Source organism: Barbus barbus (genome assembly GCF_936440315.1).
Source record: "Barbus barbus genome assembly, chromosome: 24".
Lineage (NCBI taxonomy): Eukaryota > Metazoa > Chordata > Actinopteri > Cypriniformes > Cyprinidae > Barbus > Barbus barbus.
The window spans coordinates 5,623,101-5,638,237 of record NC_136752.1 but is presented as its reverse complement, the minus strand read 5'-3'; the positions used below and the strand labels follow the sequence as shown (position 1 = coordinate 5,638,237).

At 42.9% G+C, this 15,137-nt stretch overlaps 1 protein-coding gene across 6 annotated transcripts in view; it reads right to left on the bottom strand.

Moving 5' to 3' along the window:
• Nucleotides 1–2,114: 2,114 nt before the first annotated feature.
• LOC306843389 (centrosomal protein of 128 kDa-like) overlaps nt 2,115–15,137 on the bottom strand; it is a 65,747-nt gene continuing 52,724 nt past the window's right edge. For 5 of the 6 annotated variants that reach the window (XR_013781838.1, XR_013781839.1, XM_079374860.1 and 2 more), the window contains exons 22-25: nt 14,703–14,780; nt 8,939–9,052; nt 8,723–8,831; nt 2,116–2,636 (exon numbers count right to left, since the gene is read on the bottom strand). Coding sequence is in view for 4 of the 6 variants with exons in the window: in XM_079374860.1 (XP_079230986.1) it covers nt 2,536–2,636; nt 8,723–8,831; nt 8,939–9,052; nt 14,703–14,780 (402 nt within the window). In the remaining 2 variants the exon portion in view is untranslated. Of the gene's footprint in view, nt 2,637–8,722; nt 8,832–8,938; nt 9,053–14,702; nt 14,781–15,137 lie in introns of all 6 variants that reach the window. The other variant, XM_079374859.1, reaches the window with a different exon arrangement.

The following is a 15,137-nucleotide window of genomic DNA, read 5'->3' as shown; positions in this document are numbered from 1 at the left end:
TTAATATAGCAGCTGAAATATGGTGCTAGATGACCCAGTGGCTTTGAAAAGGTCAACACCCCCCTATGAAGAGGGATATTACCCAACCCTTCTCAAGACAACCACTGTTTTTTTGTTGTTTTTTTTAACATTTTTTTCATTCTTGTATACTGAAGGGATATTTCACTCAAAAAATAAAAAATAAATTTTTTTATAATTGTTTGCTCACTCTTGCTGTTGCAAACTTGTATGGCTTTCTTCCTTGTGTAGAACACAAAATGGGATATTTAGCAGAATATCCTATTTTTTCCATACAATAAAAGTGGATAAAAGCAGAAATGGCTGTGGTTATTGTACATTCTAAGGAAATGAGCAGCTTGAAATTCTGCTTGATAGCATTTTCTTACACTAAACTAGAAAGCCAGATTTAGAACAATATGAAGGTGAGTAAATTATAGATTTTTATGTTTTGAGTGAACTAATTAAATTTTATGCTTTTGTCTGATATGATTTTGTTGAATACTGTACGGAGCCTTGTGAAAAGTAGGTCCACAATCTGCCATACATTTTCAAATGACTTTATCTTTCTTAGCTCTATGTTGCAGTTAGTGTCAGCACCCCTTGACAGCTCCGTAGCAGTAGCACTGATTCAAATCCAGGAATGACATCCTCAGAAACAGAAAATGCAGATTTTAGTTCTACAAATAAAAAAAGTCAAAGATTTTATTGGGCATTTTTGCAATTTACAAGACTAAATCCATTCCAACTCGATCCACATCAGCAAAACAAAATTTACACAACTTTCAGTAGTGTGTAATGCCTCCCTTTTGCTTTAATTGTTTAAACATTTTCCAAAGAGCACCTTGACCTTTTGTTCAAAGGATTTCACATTCAATGTCACAAATTTGTTAGTAGTGCAGGATCCTACATTATTCTTCTTCATTTTACATCAGAAACGTTCTTTTCCACCAATATTTTAAATTTCAGATTCTACTGTATGTTAATGAAGACAGTTGACTGTCATAAAAATATAAACTAAATTTGCATCTGGGCATAATGCCTTTTGTTCTCATGAAACATGACAGAGTGAAAAGGATGTGGAGAGGATGGAGAAAAATCTAGCAATTCAAGGACTTGTCGTGGCACGGCTCTACTGACAGTGATATATTTTATTCGGGAGGCTGCGGTTTTGCATTCTGTACTGTGATTGGATCCAATGAGAATCCCAATGAAACTGCGAGCATTGCAGCCGAAAACTGGCACTGAAATCAGTCCCTGTTGATTTCGGCTTGGGTGATGGAAATGCATTATCACAGCAGGAGCCTACTGTAATAACGTATCCACCCACCAGCATACAACAGGCTAAAATACTCACAGCACAGTACAGTGTCAACCCAACTACTTTATATGAACAATAATGGACATTTTTAAAATAAGGTTTGAGTACAAATGTTGTAGCAGAATATGGAGAGTCCATTTGCCTGAGTCTTGAGTATGCGTGTTTGTGTATTATTAGACTGATGTCTCCAGAATAGTCCCAGCTGAGTGAGCCAAAAAAGACAACTGAAATGATTAAATACAGTGAGAGAATGTGAAGACAGTTAAAGGCTGTTTTATCGTTCATGTTTTAGTGTTTTGAATATGACTCAACTGTATGTCACTGGATGCTGGTTGAAAACAAGGTTTAGTCAAATACATTCAATGTCACTCACAGCAGAGGGATGTGGGTAAGTGCCTGGCTGACGTTAGTTTATATGCAGCCTAATAACTCCAATCCAACTGACAGCAAAATGGAGAAAAGAAAAAGTAAAAAAAAATTATTAAAATTATTTGAATCCATCGGGTGGCTAAAAATGTTATGCTCTTCTTATTAACAGTTCAGTAGGTTTTCATTTAGTTTTGTATTTAAATTGCTTGCTTTGTTGCCTTCTTTATCTAAATTATGTCAGTACTTCAAGGTTACCCTTATACTTATTTTACCTGTAAAGTTACTACCTGCTACTACCTGTATTAAAATGAAGGAAACAATGTCCTTTTATGTTTCATTCTGTAAATGGTTTATATGCACTGTATATGACAGCAGAATGTCATGTGCATCCAATATCGCATCTTGAGACAAAAGATTACAAGAGTTTTGTAGCTGTACAATGACTGTTTTAATTAGTTTCACATTCAGGTGGGGGCCTCAATCATTAATTTTGCAGTTTCAGACTTGTGCCCTTTTGTTTTTCTTTAGAAGTAAAAAACAATCATTACATAAACGGTATAAAAAAAACAAAAATGTTACAAAAGGCACTGTAATGTAGCAGAGTCAGTCACATTTCATTACATAAAAAAATGTAAATAGAAAAAAAAAATTGTTTACATACAGAATGTTAACTATTGCTTGATGTTAAGAAGTTAAGGTAAAATGATAACAGTAAATATTCAAAATATATAGATTCATACATGTTATAGTGACTAATCGGTCCAAGCATAAGGATCTGGTGGGAATCAGAGGTAGTCATGAGTATTTATCATGAGTTTATCTTTACCGCCAAAAGTTTCAGCTGTATGCTACATGCTTGTGTGTTTAGAGTTTGCTCCGTTGAATGTAGAAAAGTGCTCTTGGGTCAGACTGGATTCCAAATCTGGACTGCCAAGTGGCTTCTGTGGTGCTTTAAACATAACAGAGAAAAAAAATGTAAGTGCAGAAATGGGAAGAGATATGTAAAGAAAAATTGTTGCTGTTTATATACATTAGTATATTCCATAAAACACATTAAAAAACACATATAGCAAAGTACACACACATACACACACACACTTTTGTCGACAAGGAACAAAGAATATTTCTCAATATATATTGATAGTATATATATTTCTCAATATAGACTACGATATATTAATATTTCCCTCAAATTATGTCAATTCTTTTCAGGAAATTCAAACAATAAATGCTGTTCTCATGGTCTTTGACATGGCATGACTGATCGATGTAGAAACGCCTCAGTTCAAACAGCGAAATAAACATGAATGAACATCTCATGCCTCCTCAATCAATGTTTCAACCACATAAAGATGACAATAAAACGGTGTCTACAGCTCATTAGTTTGCTGGCGAAATGAAGTGTAGAGAAGCGTTTTGAAACAATGAAACAAGTTATGACAGCTACTGTGCAAATTATTCTATTTCAACAACAAATAGCAATTTATAATTTAGTTAATTTAAATATTTTTATCAATATTTTCAATTTACAGGTCTGCATATTTGTATTTTTTTTTATGATGATTGTTATATTTAAAAATAAAAGGTAATTGAATTTACGTTTGGGCTCTATTGTTAATTGTAACCTTATATTAATGTAAAAGGGTTCCCTATAGTTTAGAGCAGAAGCTGAGGTAGAATTTTATCCTTAGGAGAATTGTAATTGTAACTGAATTTATTAAAAGACCAACTTAATCAGTAAACCACTGTTTAATTGAAAATAAATATATTCTTGTTGTTTGTCGTCAAATGCAGAGATGGGAATGTAAAAAGACAGCACAAGTCATTATAATAAGTAATTATCTCCCCACTGGATGCAACAAATGCCTCACTTATAATGGGTCATTGTTTTTGTGTTATCTCGCCGGGAGATGGCATCACAATACGGTGAAGAGCGTAACATTTCCATCTCACGATTGAGGTATTCGGCCAATCAGAGCACGGCTCGCTTCTCAGAACGATGAGTTTTGTAAAAATCAACGCATTTCAGAAAGGCGGGAAATAAAGGAGCAACAATAATGTACAGTATGTGGAAAATTATTTTAATAAATAATTTTGAACCTTAAACCGCATAACCATTGCATTACACCAAATACACTAAATAATGTTATTTTTAGCAACGTCATATGACCCCTTTAAACCTGATTGAAAATCCTTGGCGACAAAGTTATGGCTAAGAAACCCACTACAGTTACCAAACTAAGTGACTGAAAGAAGAGTGGAGGAAGATCACACTAGTGCAGTGTGAGAATAGAGATGTCCTTCAGGCAAAGATCATTCAAGTCATTCAAAGCAAGGGACTCTGTAAGCCTCAATTTTTTGTTGTAATCTTTTTTTTTTGTGCTACAGTGGTTACTGTTCTCTAATTTTGATCACATTGTCTTCCACAAAATAAAGGTTTTTATTGAAATGCCTTGGATATTTTGTCAAACATAGTAGAACAGTGGTATAACTACAGCTAATATTCCTTCAAATTTTGAGCGATGAAGATTAACAATATTTCTGAAAATAGATTATTCTCTAATTTTGCTCTCCACTGTGTATTCTGTAGAACTGCCTGATTTGCAAAATCCAAAATGGGCAACTAAGTATGATGAATTATTGTTACAGTATAAGCAATTTAAATCAGGTAATAACTACAATGTTCAAAGTGTGTGTGTGTGTGTGTGTGTGTCAGACTGTAAAAGAATTTGGACGACGCGTCTCCACTTCCTTCCACTATAGAAAAATGCAGCTAAAGCATCTCAGTATGGCCACTGCCATCGTGCTAATGACATCATTTGGAGCCCGAGTCTGCGCAGTAGAGATTCGTTTGGAGCCAGAGTCTGCGCAGCAGAGTCGTGAGGTGGAGCTGCAGAATCAAACTCCCACAGACCCAATCAACCATAACGACGTGCCCTGTTTTTATAGTATCAAATTATGGTAACACTTTATTTCGATAGTCCACTTTAGATATTCTACTAATAACTTTGCAACTACATGTCAACTAGTAGTCATTAAAGTATTAGTAGACTGCCTGCTTAATATCTTCTAACACTTTATTTTGATGGATCCACAACATACAACATACTGACAATGAGAAACTTTGCAAGTATGTGTCAACTTATTCTACTAACTCTAAACCTAACCTATTTATTTAACCTATTAATTAATTTTTTTATTTTGACTCAAGTCCCATTCATTTATATGGAGAGAGTTTATGACCTGTACTGCAGCCAGCCTCCAGGGGGCGACCAAAGAGCCCGCAGCTTCACTTTTAAGGGGTGTGTGTGTGTGTGTGTGTGTGTGTGTACAGACAAGATACAGTACAAGAGAGTTGTAATAATAAATGTGTCCAATAGATTGATCAGAGGTGCATCTGAAGGAGGGAGAAAGATTTGTATCAAATACAGCAAATGGCAAATTACTGCAAGTCACCGTGAAAGGGTGAAACTACAGTCATGCTACATGATATGGGATGAATGAGATATTATGGTAAAGTAACAACATACACTGCATTGGCAGGATACTGTTCTACAAAACACCTCATGGCCATGTCATATTTTCATTACTGCTTTTGATGACTACAAAACGTATGGTTTTACTGTGATTTACGCAAGCTAGGTAATGCAAGTGTAATAGGGCAACTGTATAACTGTGACATCTTTAATTCATCATCATTTTAAACATGCATCTTGTTGAATTAATTAACCTTTAAAAGTTACTAAATTTAAAGAACTGTTGTGTTTCAGTGATTAAACCAAATGTTTGTAATTTTTTTTTTTACTGAAATCATAAGATATAAGAAAACAAGTAGATAGAATAGAAAAAAGAAAGCTAGTGTTAGTTTTACAAGAAAAGCTAGCAGTTAGAGAATAAATATGCAATTGATAGAGGATCAAATGTGTGTGTTTATTTTAAATAAAAAGAAGACAGATAGATAAAATAAAATTAGAATAGAGAGTGCTAGAGTTAGAGGGTCAAATAAACATGGAAGAAATGTGTTTTTAGCCGTTTCTTGAAGATGGGTAAGGATTCAGCTGCTCGGATTGAGTTGGGCAGGTCATTCCACCAGATGGGAACAATTAATGAAAAAGTCTGTGAAAGTGATTTTGTGCCTCTTTGGGATGGCACAATAATGCATCATTCATTTGCAGAATGCAAGCTTCCAGAGGGCACATAAGTCTGAAGAAATGAATTTAAGTTCTGTAGGCAAACATTAATGCAGATCAAACCATGTTGACACGTCAAGCACAAGTTACATTTTCTTCAGAAAAAAAGAGCATTGTATGAAAACCTGCCTTGAAATGCACTGATGATTCCTGCTCCTCTCTACTTTTAGATGACTACAGTTTTAACAATTAATATTTTTTCATTAGTATTTTGCTGCGTTTAGTAATTCTGAATGGAGCGGTGAAGTAGCAATATGCAATCAAGTCGAGACAGTATAGTGGTCCTTTGGCATCTCCATTTGTTCTAGTTTTGTGTTCCACCTTGACTAGTACTAAAAAGCATTGTGAATTTTACAAAACATTGTATGTGTGTGTGTATATACACAGTTAGGTCATATATATTTGGACACAGGCACAATTTTTATTATTTTAACTATTGACCGAAACATATTCAAGTTACAGTTCTATAATGAATATGGGCTTAAAGTGCTTTATTTTGAGGGTACTCTCATCAAAATTGAGGGAAAGTTTAAGGAATTCCAGCTCTTTACCTTCCAGTACCTCCCCCCTTTTTCAAGGGACCACAAGTAATTGGACTAGTGTTGTCAAAAATATCGATATTTCGATAAATATCGATACTGAAATATCTGAACGGTACCAATATTAATTTCCCGAAGTATCGATACACCGATACTAGCCGAGCTGTCACTTTCACTTCTCTCCAAAGGCGCGTGGACAAGCACCACACGTGACCGCACTCGTCCCCTTCGCTCTGGTTAAATAGCAAAAGTGAAGTGAATAGAAAGATGACTGCTCTGGTTGTTAAAGAACACAGCAGGAGCGCTATCTGTAGGATCTATGATCTCCGCGATGCAGAGAACGCGCACGGAATCCCGGAATCCAGTCATAAAAACGGAATTTACAGTTTAGCACGGAATGTCACGGAATTTGTCAAAGTTTGGATGAATTAATCAAAAGTAGGTCATTACACTTAAATCAAATCGCGATATGGACTAGTATCTGTAAATATTAAGCTGCAAAAGTCGATTTAAATATGAATCCTGCATGTTCTGCGCGTCTCTGTGTGAATGTGCTGCACCTGCGGTTGTGTTTACTAATGTGGCGCTCGCGGTGATTTCAGCGTCTGCCGTCTCAATGAGGACATAAATACATCAACAATATCTCCAGAACTGATCTGAAAGGCACTTTACGAGCATTTTACCATTTAATTTGAGTAAAACTAGCGTCATATCATACACACACAGAACTTTAGAAGTATTCACGGCAACCCGTCAAAATAAAAGTTCGGTTTAACTTCTTAAAGACCGTGTGCCAGAAATAGGCTATATTACTATTATTTAGTACAATGTACATAATACTACTACTGTTAATTTTTTTAAAGAAATAATCACAAAATATTTTAATTTTAATAGTAAATCCCCTTCATTTGCCAAAAATGTAAATGTTTAATTTTCATTAATTCAAATATAAATTAATTAAAATTGTTTTATGCCTTCATCTGATATCCAGTAAAATTTAAATACACAACACAGAATTTCTGAGGAGGAAAACACATTTCATAAGGCTACTGTAAGAATAAATAAAAATTGTTTGTATGCATTCAAATAATAGACATGCTAAAACACAGAATCTGGTAACAATAAAACATAAGGTGAGAAAAAAATAAAACATTTCATACGGCCCTAAACGTGTCATTTTTGTTACACTTTTAATAAATTAAATGTTAAATTGTATAATTTTCATGATTTTAATGAATAAAAATAGAGAAATTATATATTTGGGTGGTGGGTGGTGATGGCGCAGTGGATAAGACACATGCCTTTGGTGTGAGAGACCCGGGTTCGAATCCACTGTGAGACACCAATGTGTCCCTGAGCAAGACACTTAACCCCTAGTTGCTCCAGAGGCGTGCGACCTCTGACATATATAGCAATTGTAAGTCGCTTTGGATAAAAGCGTCAGCTAAATGAATAAATGTATATATGGATTTAACTGTATGCATTTTGCCATGAACTTAAAATAAATTGTTCCTACAGATACAACCAACAACGTTAAAATAAGTTTTATATTTCTCCATTGTTTTGTCAATTAATGTCATTCTTTGTTCAGTTTCTCTATATAACCCATTTATAACTTCAATAAAATAAATTTTTCATGCCTTTTTGGTAAACACTGAAGAGTTTTGGGAGTGACAGCCACATTAAAATGTGTGACTGAATCTAAAACTATAATGTTTGACATTGTGATAATCATAGCAACAAACTGGACAAAAAAAATCAAATATATCAGAATAGATCTCTGCAAGTCTTACAGTGAAAGTACAACAGACCTACCACTTGTTCTGTTACCTGTAATGTTTCTTTGTTACTGTATTTCATTACTTTCATTTTATCTTTTAAATGCAATGTTTACATAATTGAATGATATTTGAAGGCTAATGTTTTAATGTATAATTTACCTATAATTCTTATACCATTAATAATGAATTAATTTCATATTTTTATTTTCAACTAGTTAAATAAAATAACTATTAAAATAAAACACAATAGTTTTGCTATGGTACCGAAAATGAGAACTGTGAAATTGTATCGCTATTATACTGCCAACTTCTGAAAATTTGGTACTGTCACAAGATTTATTTCAGGTATGTCATTTTCAGTTTATGAGGGTGAAGGTTAATGCCACTATTAATTTGTTTCAATTTATTAGACCAAAATTAGAAATTATAATTATTTACATAATATTCAAAATAGTGATTCGATTTTTCATCTCAAAACATGATTTCAACAACTTTTAATTGCAACTCCCATACTCCTGTACTCACAGGTGTGGGTAGACAAAGTGGTATCGGTCAGGATATTGCTCTGACTGAGCAGAGATGATGTCAGACTAGTAAAATGGAGACTCCGACAGGCTGCATCCAACTTCTCATCCTAAAATTAAGAAGAGATCAGTCTATAAGATTCGAGAGTTAAGACATAATTTTACACAGTAAGAAAATTGACCTGGACTGTGGACCTCACCACTCAAGCGTTCATACCCTGTATTCCTGAATCCTCTTCTTCGATTCCTCTAGCTGATGCTGGAGGTTACCAACTATCTCCTTATATTTGGCATAACGTTGCTCCACCATTTCTCTCTGCTTCTGTGACTCCTGAAACCACATATGCCAACCATGATTTCTACTTTAGAGAGAAGTCAAATCTTAAAGTCAGCGTGAACCGGAAGTTGCTACAGACTTTATTTCAGTGAAGTGACGTATTTCCAGTTGAAACAGAATATTGAGTAGAGGGAGGGGTTTTATTTTTGCGCTCCTCCTCTCGGTCTCACTCATAGCAACCTAACGGTTGGAGGGGTGTGTTTAAGGATATTCTGCCCAAGCCGTCAGATTGACACCATCAGAAAAGGGATGCCATTCCAGAGCAGAAGCAAATGTTCAGTTCCCTTCCAGGAACTTCGAGCTGCGTCGAAATGCATATGGGAACGCCTTCAGCGTGACCAGGCTCTGAATATGATGTGTAATCAGTCAAACAAGGGCGAGGCGTCACGGGCGGGGTGACGTCACGACCAGGAAGCATATAAGCACGTGCGGCGGAGCCGGCTTCAGCTTTTTGTCATTCAGCGAAGCGCTCTGTGTGTGTCAGTCTTATTTACTGTTGTTTGTCCTAGTTTTAAGTGGAAAGCATTCAGTATCATGCCAAAGCCAAGGGCAAGCTCAGGGGTGAAGCTTTCAGACCACGTTTTGAGTCGTGTGTGCATCCTTGCCCTCGCTATATCACGAGCGAGGACACACACGATTTGTGCGTGGTCTGCCTGGGTGCGGAGCACGCAGAATCGGTCTCCGCACCCGGAGGGCTCTCTTCGAGAAGGGAGCCTTCGCAAGCTCCCCACGCGGTGCCGGTCCCGGTCCCACGCGGTGCACTCGTGGGGCTCGCAGGCTGATCTGGCTGGCGAGTGAGAGACGGGCATGTCTTTATCTCCTCCCGTATCTGCCAGATCTGGCGCCCCGTCTCTCGGTGTGGAAGCTGTCTCTTCCCCCGAGACGAGGGCTCAATGCTTCGTCTCTCTTCCTCTGAGGAGGTTGATGTGACGAGCGTTCACGAGGTTTCGCCGCCTCTGTCACCCCAATATGATATAACTATGAGCTTTGTAAGCTGCAGTGTTTGCACAAGCATAAAATGAATAAAGCCGGTCCCGCTTCTGCCTTTAAATCAGAGAGGAAAAAAAGGCAGAGCGGCGGCTGCGCTCGCGGGGCTTGCAGAGAAAAAAAAAAAAAAGAGAAAAAGGCTGATCTGGCTGGCGAGAGTCAGACGGGCATGTCCCTATCTCCTCCCGCGCCTGATCTGGCGCCCCGTCTCTCGGTTCGGAAGCGGTCTCTTCCCCCCAAGACGAGGGCTCAACGCTTCGTCTCTCTTCCTCCGAGGAGGTTGATGTGACGAGCGTTGACGAGGTTTCGCCGCCTCTCTCGTCCCAGAGAGCTACTTCTACACAGGAGCCTTCCGTTTTCCCAGATCTCCTCACCGAGGTGTCGAGATCGCGGGTGAAATCTTTTCGTCCCGGCCATTCGTTCCCGCGGAAACTGAATGAGCGCGGGTATGCGGCGATGCGGCGGTTTGAACAGACGCTTGCGAGCTATCTGTCTCCCTCTACGGCATCGCCTTTGAAGGCTCCTGCTCTGCTTACAACATCTTTGGTGGGCAGAGGGTATGCGCGCTCTCTAAACTCAGGTGGCTGCTGGGCGGGCGCAGCCTCCTCCGCATACCAGCTCCTCGCGCAAAAGGTCCTGACGGGCGAGCCCCAGGACCGCAGAGGGCGACCCCTACTGGGGTGGAGTGGCTTACACCGCGGCACTCGGTGACCACTTCACCTCGGTGCCCTCCAGGGACTTGCCTGCTGACCCTGCCGCTGTTCCAGGGCACAGTCGGTCCCAGCGAGTATATTTCTCAGGTTTGTCCGCCCGGCAGCGCGGAGCCGAGAAACTCGCCTCAGCCGCCAGATTACACGTCTCATTCTGGTGCGCCGCATCGAGACAGCGGTCTGGCCGCTTCTCTGAACCCAGAGGTCAGTCTCGAGAGACTGATTCCCTTAGAAGATCATTGGGCAGCAAGCTGCCGAATGTGTCTCTTTGGGTCCTGCCTTGCAGGGTCTGGTTCGTTCAGAGGTCCTGACGGGTGAGCCCCAGGACTACGGAGGACGACCCCTACTGGGGTGGAGCGGCTTACACCGCGGCACACGGTGACCATCTCCCCTCGGTGCCCTCCGGGGATTTGTCTGTCAACCCTGCAGTTCCAGGGCACAGCAGGTCCCAGCGAGTATTACTCTCAGGTTCTTCCGCCTGTGATTTCAGCGGACCTGAGAAACTCACCTCGGCCGCCAGATTACACGTCTCCTGCCGGTGCGCCGCAGCGAGGCAGCGGTCTGGCCGCTTCTCTAACACCAGAGGTCAGTCTCGAGAGACTGATTCCCTTAGTAGATCGTTTGGCAGCCTGGCAGCGACTGCCGAATGTGTTTCTTTGGGTCCTGCGGATGGTAGAGGCTGGCTATTCCATCCAGTTCGATGGGCCACCTCCGCTGTTCAACGGGGTCTGTGTGACTACGGTCCGCCCCGAGCAGGCTCTGGTCTTGGAACAGGAAGTCGATACTTTGCTGAGGAAGAAAGCCATCGAGTTGGTTCCTCCTCACGAAGTCCACGCCGGCTGCTACAGCCTGTACGTCATTGTTCCAAAGAAGGATGGGGGGCTGAGGCCCATACTGGATTTGAGTCTTCTGAACCGCTCAGCCAGAAAGCTGAAGTTCAAGATGCTCACTGTCAGGCAGATCGTGTCTCAAATCAGGTCCGAGGACTGATTTGTCACGACAGACCTCAAAGATGTCTATTTCCATGTACCCATCCTTCCCTCTCACAGGGAGTTCCTGAGGTTCGCTTTCGGGGGCAAAGCGTATCAGTATCGGGTTCTTCCCCTCGGCCTAGCACTCTCACCCCGCACTTTCACCAAGTGTGTGGATGCGGCACTGGTCCCGTTGCGACTGCAGGGCATCCGCATACTCAATTATATCGACAATTGGTCAATCCTCGCTCAATTAGAGCGGGCGGCGATTCGGCATTGAGGTGTCGTTCTCGCCCACATGAAAGATTTGGGGGGTTAAGACTAAACGCCAAGGAAAGTGTGCTTTCTCCAGCTCAGAGAACCACTTATCCAGGTGTAGTGTGGGATTCGACCACGATACAGGCTCGTTTGACCCCTGCTCAGATCGAGTCGATCCTCACGGCAGTCGAGAGAGTGTGAGAAGGCCAGCCATTCACTGTCAAGCAGTTTCAGAGACTGCTTGGGCTCATGGCAGCTGCGTCCAGCGTGATTCCTTCTGGCCTGCTGTACATGAGGCCCCTACAGTGGTGGCTCAAGACCAAGGGGGTCTCCCTGAGGGGAGACTCACTCCGCGCTGTCAAAGTGTCACGCCGCTGTCCGTGCCTTAGACATGTGGAGGAATCGCTAGCGACGGACGCTTCCCTCACCGGTTGGGGTGCGGTCATGAGTGGCCACCCTGCCCGCGGTCTGTGGAGTGGTCGCCACCTGACGTGGCATATCAACCAGCTAGAGATCCTAGCTGTGTTCCGTGCGCTCAAGCACTTCCTCCCAGACCTAAGAGATCACCACGTGCTGGTGCGCACCGACAGCACGGCAGTGGTCTCTTACATCAACCACCAAGGAGGTCTGCGGTCGCGCCCCTTGTATAAGCTGGCACACCAGATCCTTGTGTGGTCCCAGGGCAAGCTCCTATCACTGAGAGCTGTGCACATTCCTGGGCATCTTTATGTGGGAGCAGGCGTCCTGTCGAGACAGGGGCCGAGGCCCGGGGTATGGATGCTTCACCCCGAGGGGTGAAGCAGACGTGGAAGGTTTTGGCCAGGCACAGGTGGACCTCTTCGCCACTCGAGAGTCAGCGCAATGTCCCCTCTGGTTCCTCCAGCTCCTCCGGGACTGGACGCTATGGTACAGACATGGCCGAGGCTCCGTCTGTACGCCTTCTCCCCTGATCGCTCTGCTCCCGGGAGTTCTGGCGAGAGTGCGCCGGGACGAGGTCAGTCTACCGTTGGTAGCGCCGTTCTGGCCGGGCCGAGTATGTCTCGGACCTGATATATCTCCTCGACGGCACTCCGTGGGAAGTGCCCGTCAGGAGGGACCTCCTCTCACAGGCCGGGGGCACCGAGGTGCACCCTCACCCGGAGTTATGGAAGCTGTGGGTGTGGCCCCTGAGGGGGCACAACTCATAGCTTCCGGTCTGTCAACCGAGGTTGTCGAGACCATCCTCCAATCCAGAGCTCCCTCAACGAGGAAACTGTACGCCTTGAAGTGGAGGCTCTTCACTTCTTGGTGCGGGGACCGCCATGCTCGACCCAGTCAACTGCCCCGTTGGTGCAGTACTGGAGTTCCTGCAGGCCCGTTTCTCCACAGGGGTAACCCATTCCACTGTTAAGGTCTACGTGGCAGCTATTTCGTCATACCACGCCCTTATTGGTGGCCAGTCAGTGGGTAGACACCCCCTAGTTACACGTTTCCTCCGCGGTGCGCTGAGGCTGAGGCCTCCGGTACGATCTCGCGTCCCTACGTGGGACCTGGCTGTGGTTCTGGAGGCTCTGTGCATTGCACCTTTCGAGCCCATTCAGGAGATAACTGAGAGACTCCTCACTATCAAGACCGTTTTCTTATTTGCTATCACCTCTCTGAGGAGGGTGAGTGACCTTCAGGCCCTGACTACGGCCTCTATTCACTTTGCGCCCGGTTCGGCGAAAGTATTCCTCTACCCCCGCGTGGGGTATGTTCCGAAGGTCCCATCGGTCGTTCCACAGCCGGTCGTACTGCAGGCCTTCTGTCCTCCTCCCTTCGGGGAGCCAGACCAGGAGAAGCACAACCGTATGTGTCCAGTGCGAGCACTAGACGCATACATCCACAGGTCTTCCCTGTGGAGAAAGTCGGACCAGCTGCCCGTGTGCTATGGTCCGCCTAGGAGGGGTCTTCCTGCTACGAAGCCCTCCTCTTAGTAGGTGGATTGTGGGTGCCATGGCTTTGGCATACGAGGCCTCTGAGCTCCCCCCGCCGGTGGGAGTCAGAGCGCACTCAACCCGAGGTGTGGCGGCCTCCAAGGCCTTCTGGGCAGGTGTTCCATGCAGGACATCTGCAACGCAGCTGGGTGGTTCACGCCCCTGACTTTCGTTAGGTTCTATGACCTCGACATCCGAGCCACTTCCGGCTCCTCTGTCCTTTCGTCCTGACACCAGGCAGGGACTTGTCAGTCTGGCGGCGTTGGTATCTCGTTCCCATATGCGTTTCGACGCAGCTCGAAGTTCCTGGAAGGGAATGTCTCAGGTTACGCATGTAACCATGGTTCCCTGAAAGGAACGAGACGCTGCGTCGCGTTGCCATACTTCCGGCATCCCTGCCCGCGCTTGCTTCATGACTTGAAGCTGAAGCCGGCTCCGCCGCACGTGCTTATATGCTTCCTGGTCGTGACGTCACCCCGCCCGTGACGCCTCGCCCTTGTTTGACTGATTACACATCATATTCAGAGCCTGGTCACGCTGAAGGCGTTCCCATATGCGTTTCGACGCAGCGTCTCGTTCCCTTCAGGGAACCATGGTTACATACGTAACCTGAGAGATTTTTATTAAAGATTACCAAGACAAATTTTTTCAGCGGATTAATTTGCACGATTAATTGTTCACATCAAGACTAGCAATGTGCGCTAATAAAGTAAATAAAGTCAATTTTGATTTCATGCAGACTTTAACCAAAATATGATCCAACCTCGAGATCCTTGAAGTTTTCCAGCAAACTGAGTTTCTCAGGAACTGATTCCAGATGATCCAAGGCCAGCCTGGTGCTCTAGAAAATGAGAATGTGTTAATGGTGGAATTATTCTGTCTTTAATATTTAAAAACTTACAGTAGCTCTACCCTATTGCTGCGAGTCATCTGAACGAGTACATCTCCCAGAAGAGGCAAGGGTCAATTCCTGACACCAGAGTGTTGTGGTGCCAAGCAATAATGATGTAAATAGACTGAGCTGTGAGTAAAGGCTGAAGCTTTTCAGGAGCTAATTAAATGTTCGTCAGCCAGCCGTAGCACATAATGGTGATTGATGTGGTAGGCATCAGATAGCTTATTTTTCAAATGCATAAATACTGCTGAGTCAATACAGGCATCAATACTTTTAACAAACAGCTGCATATTTCTTAGCCAA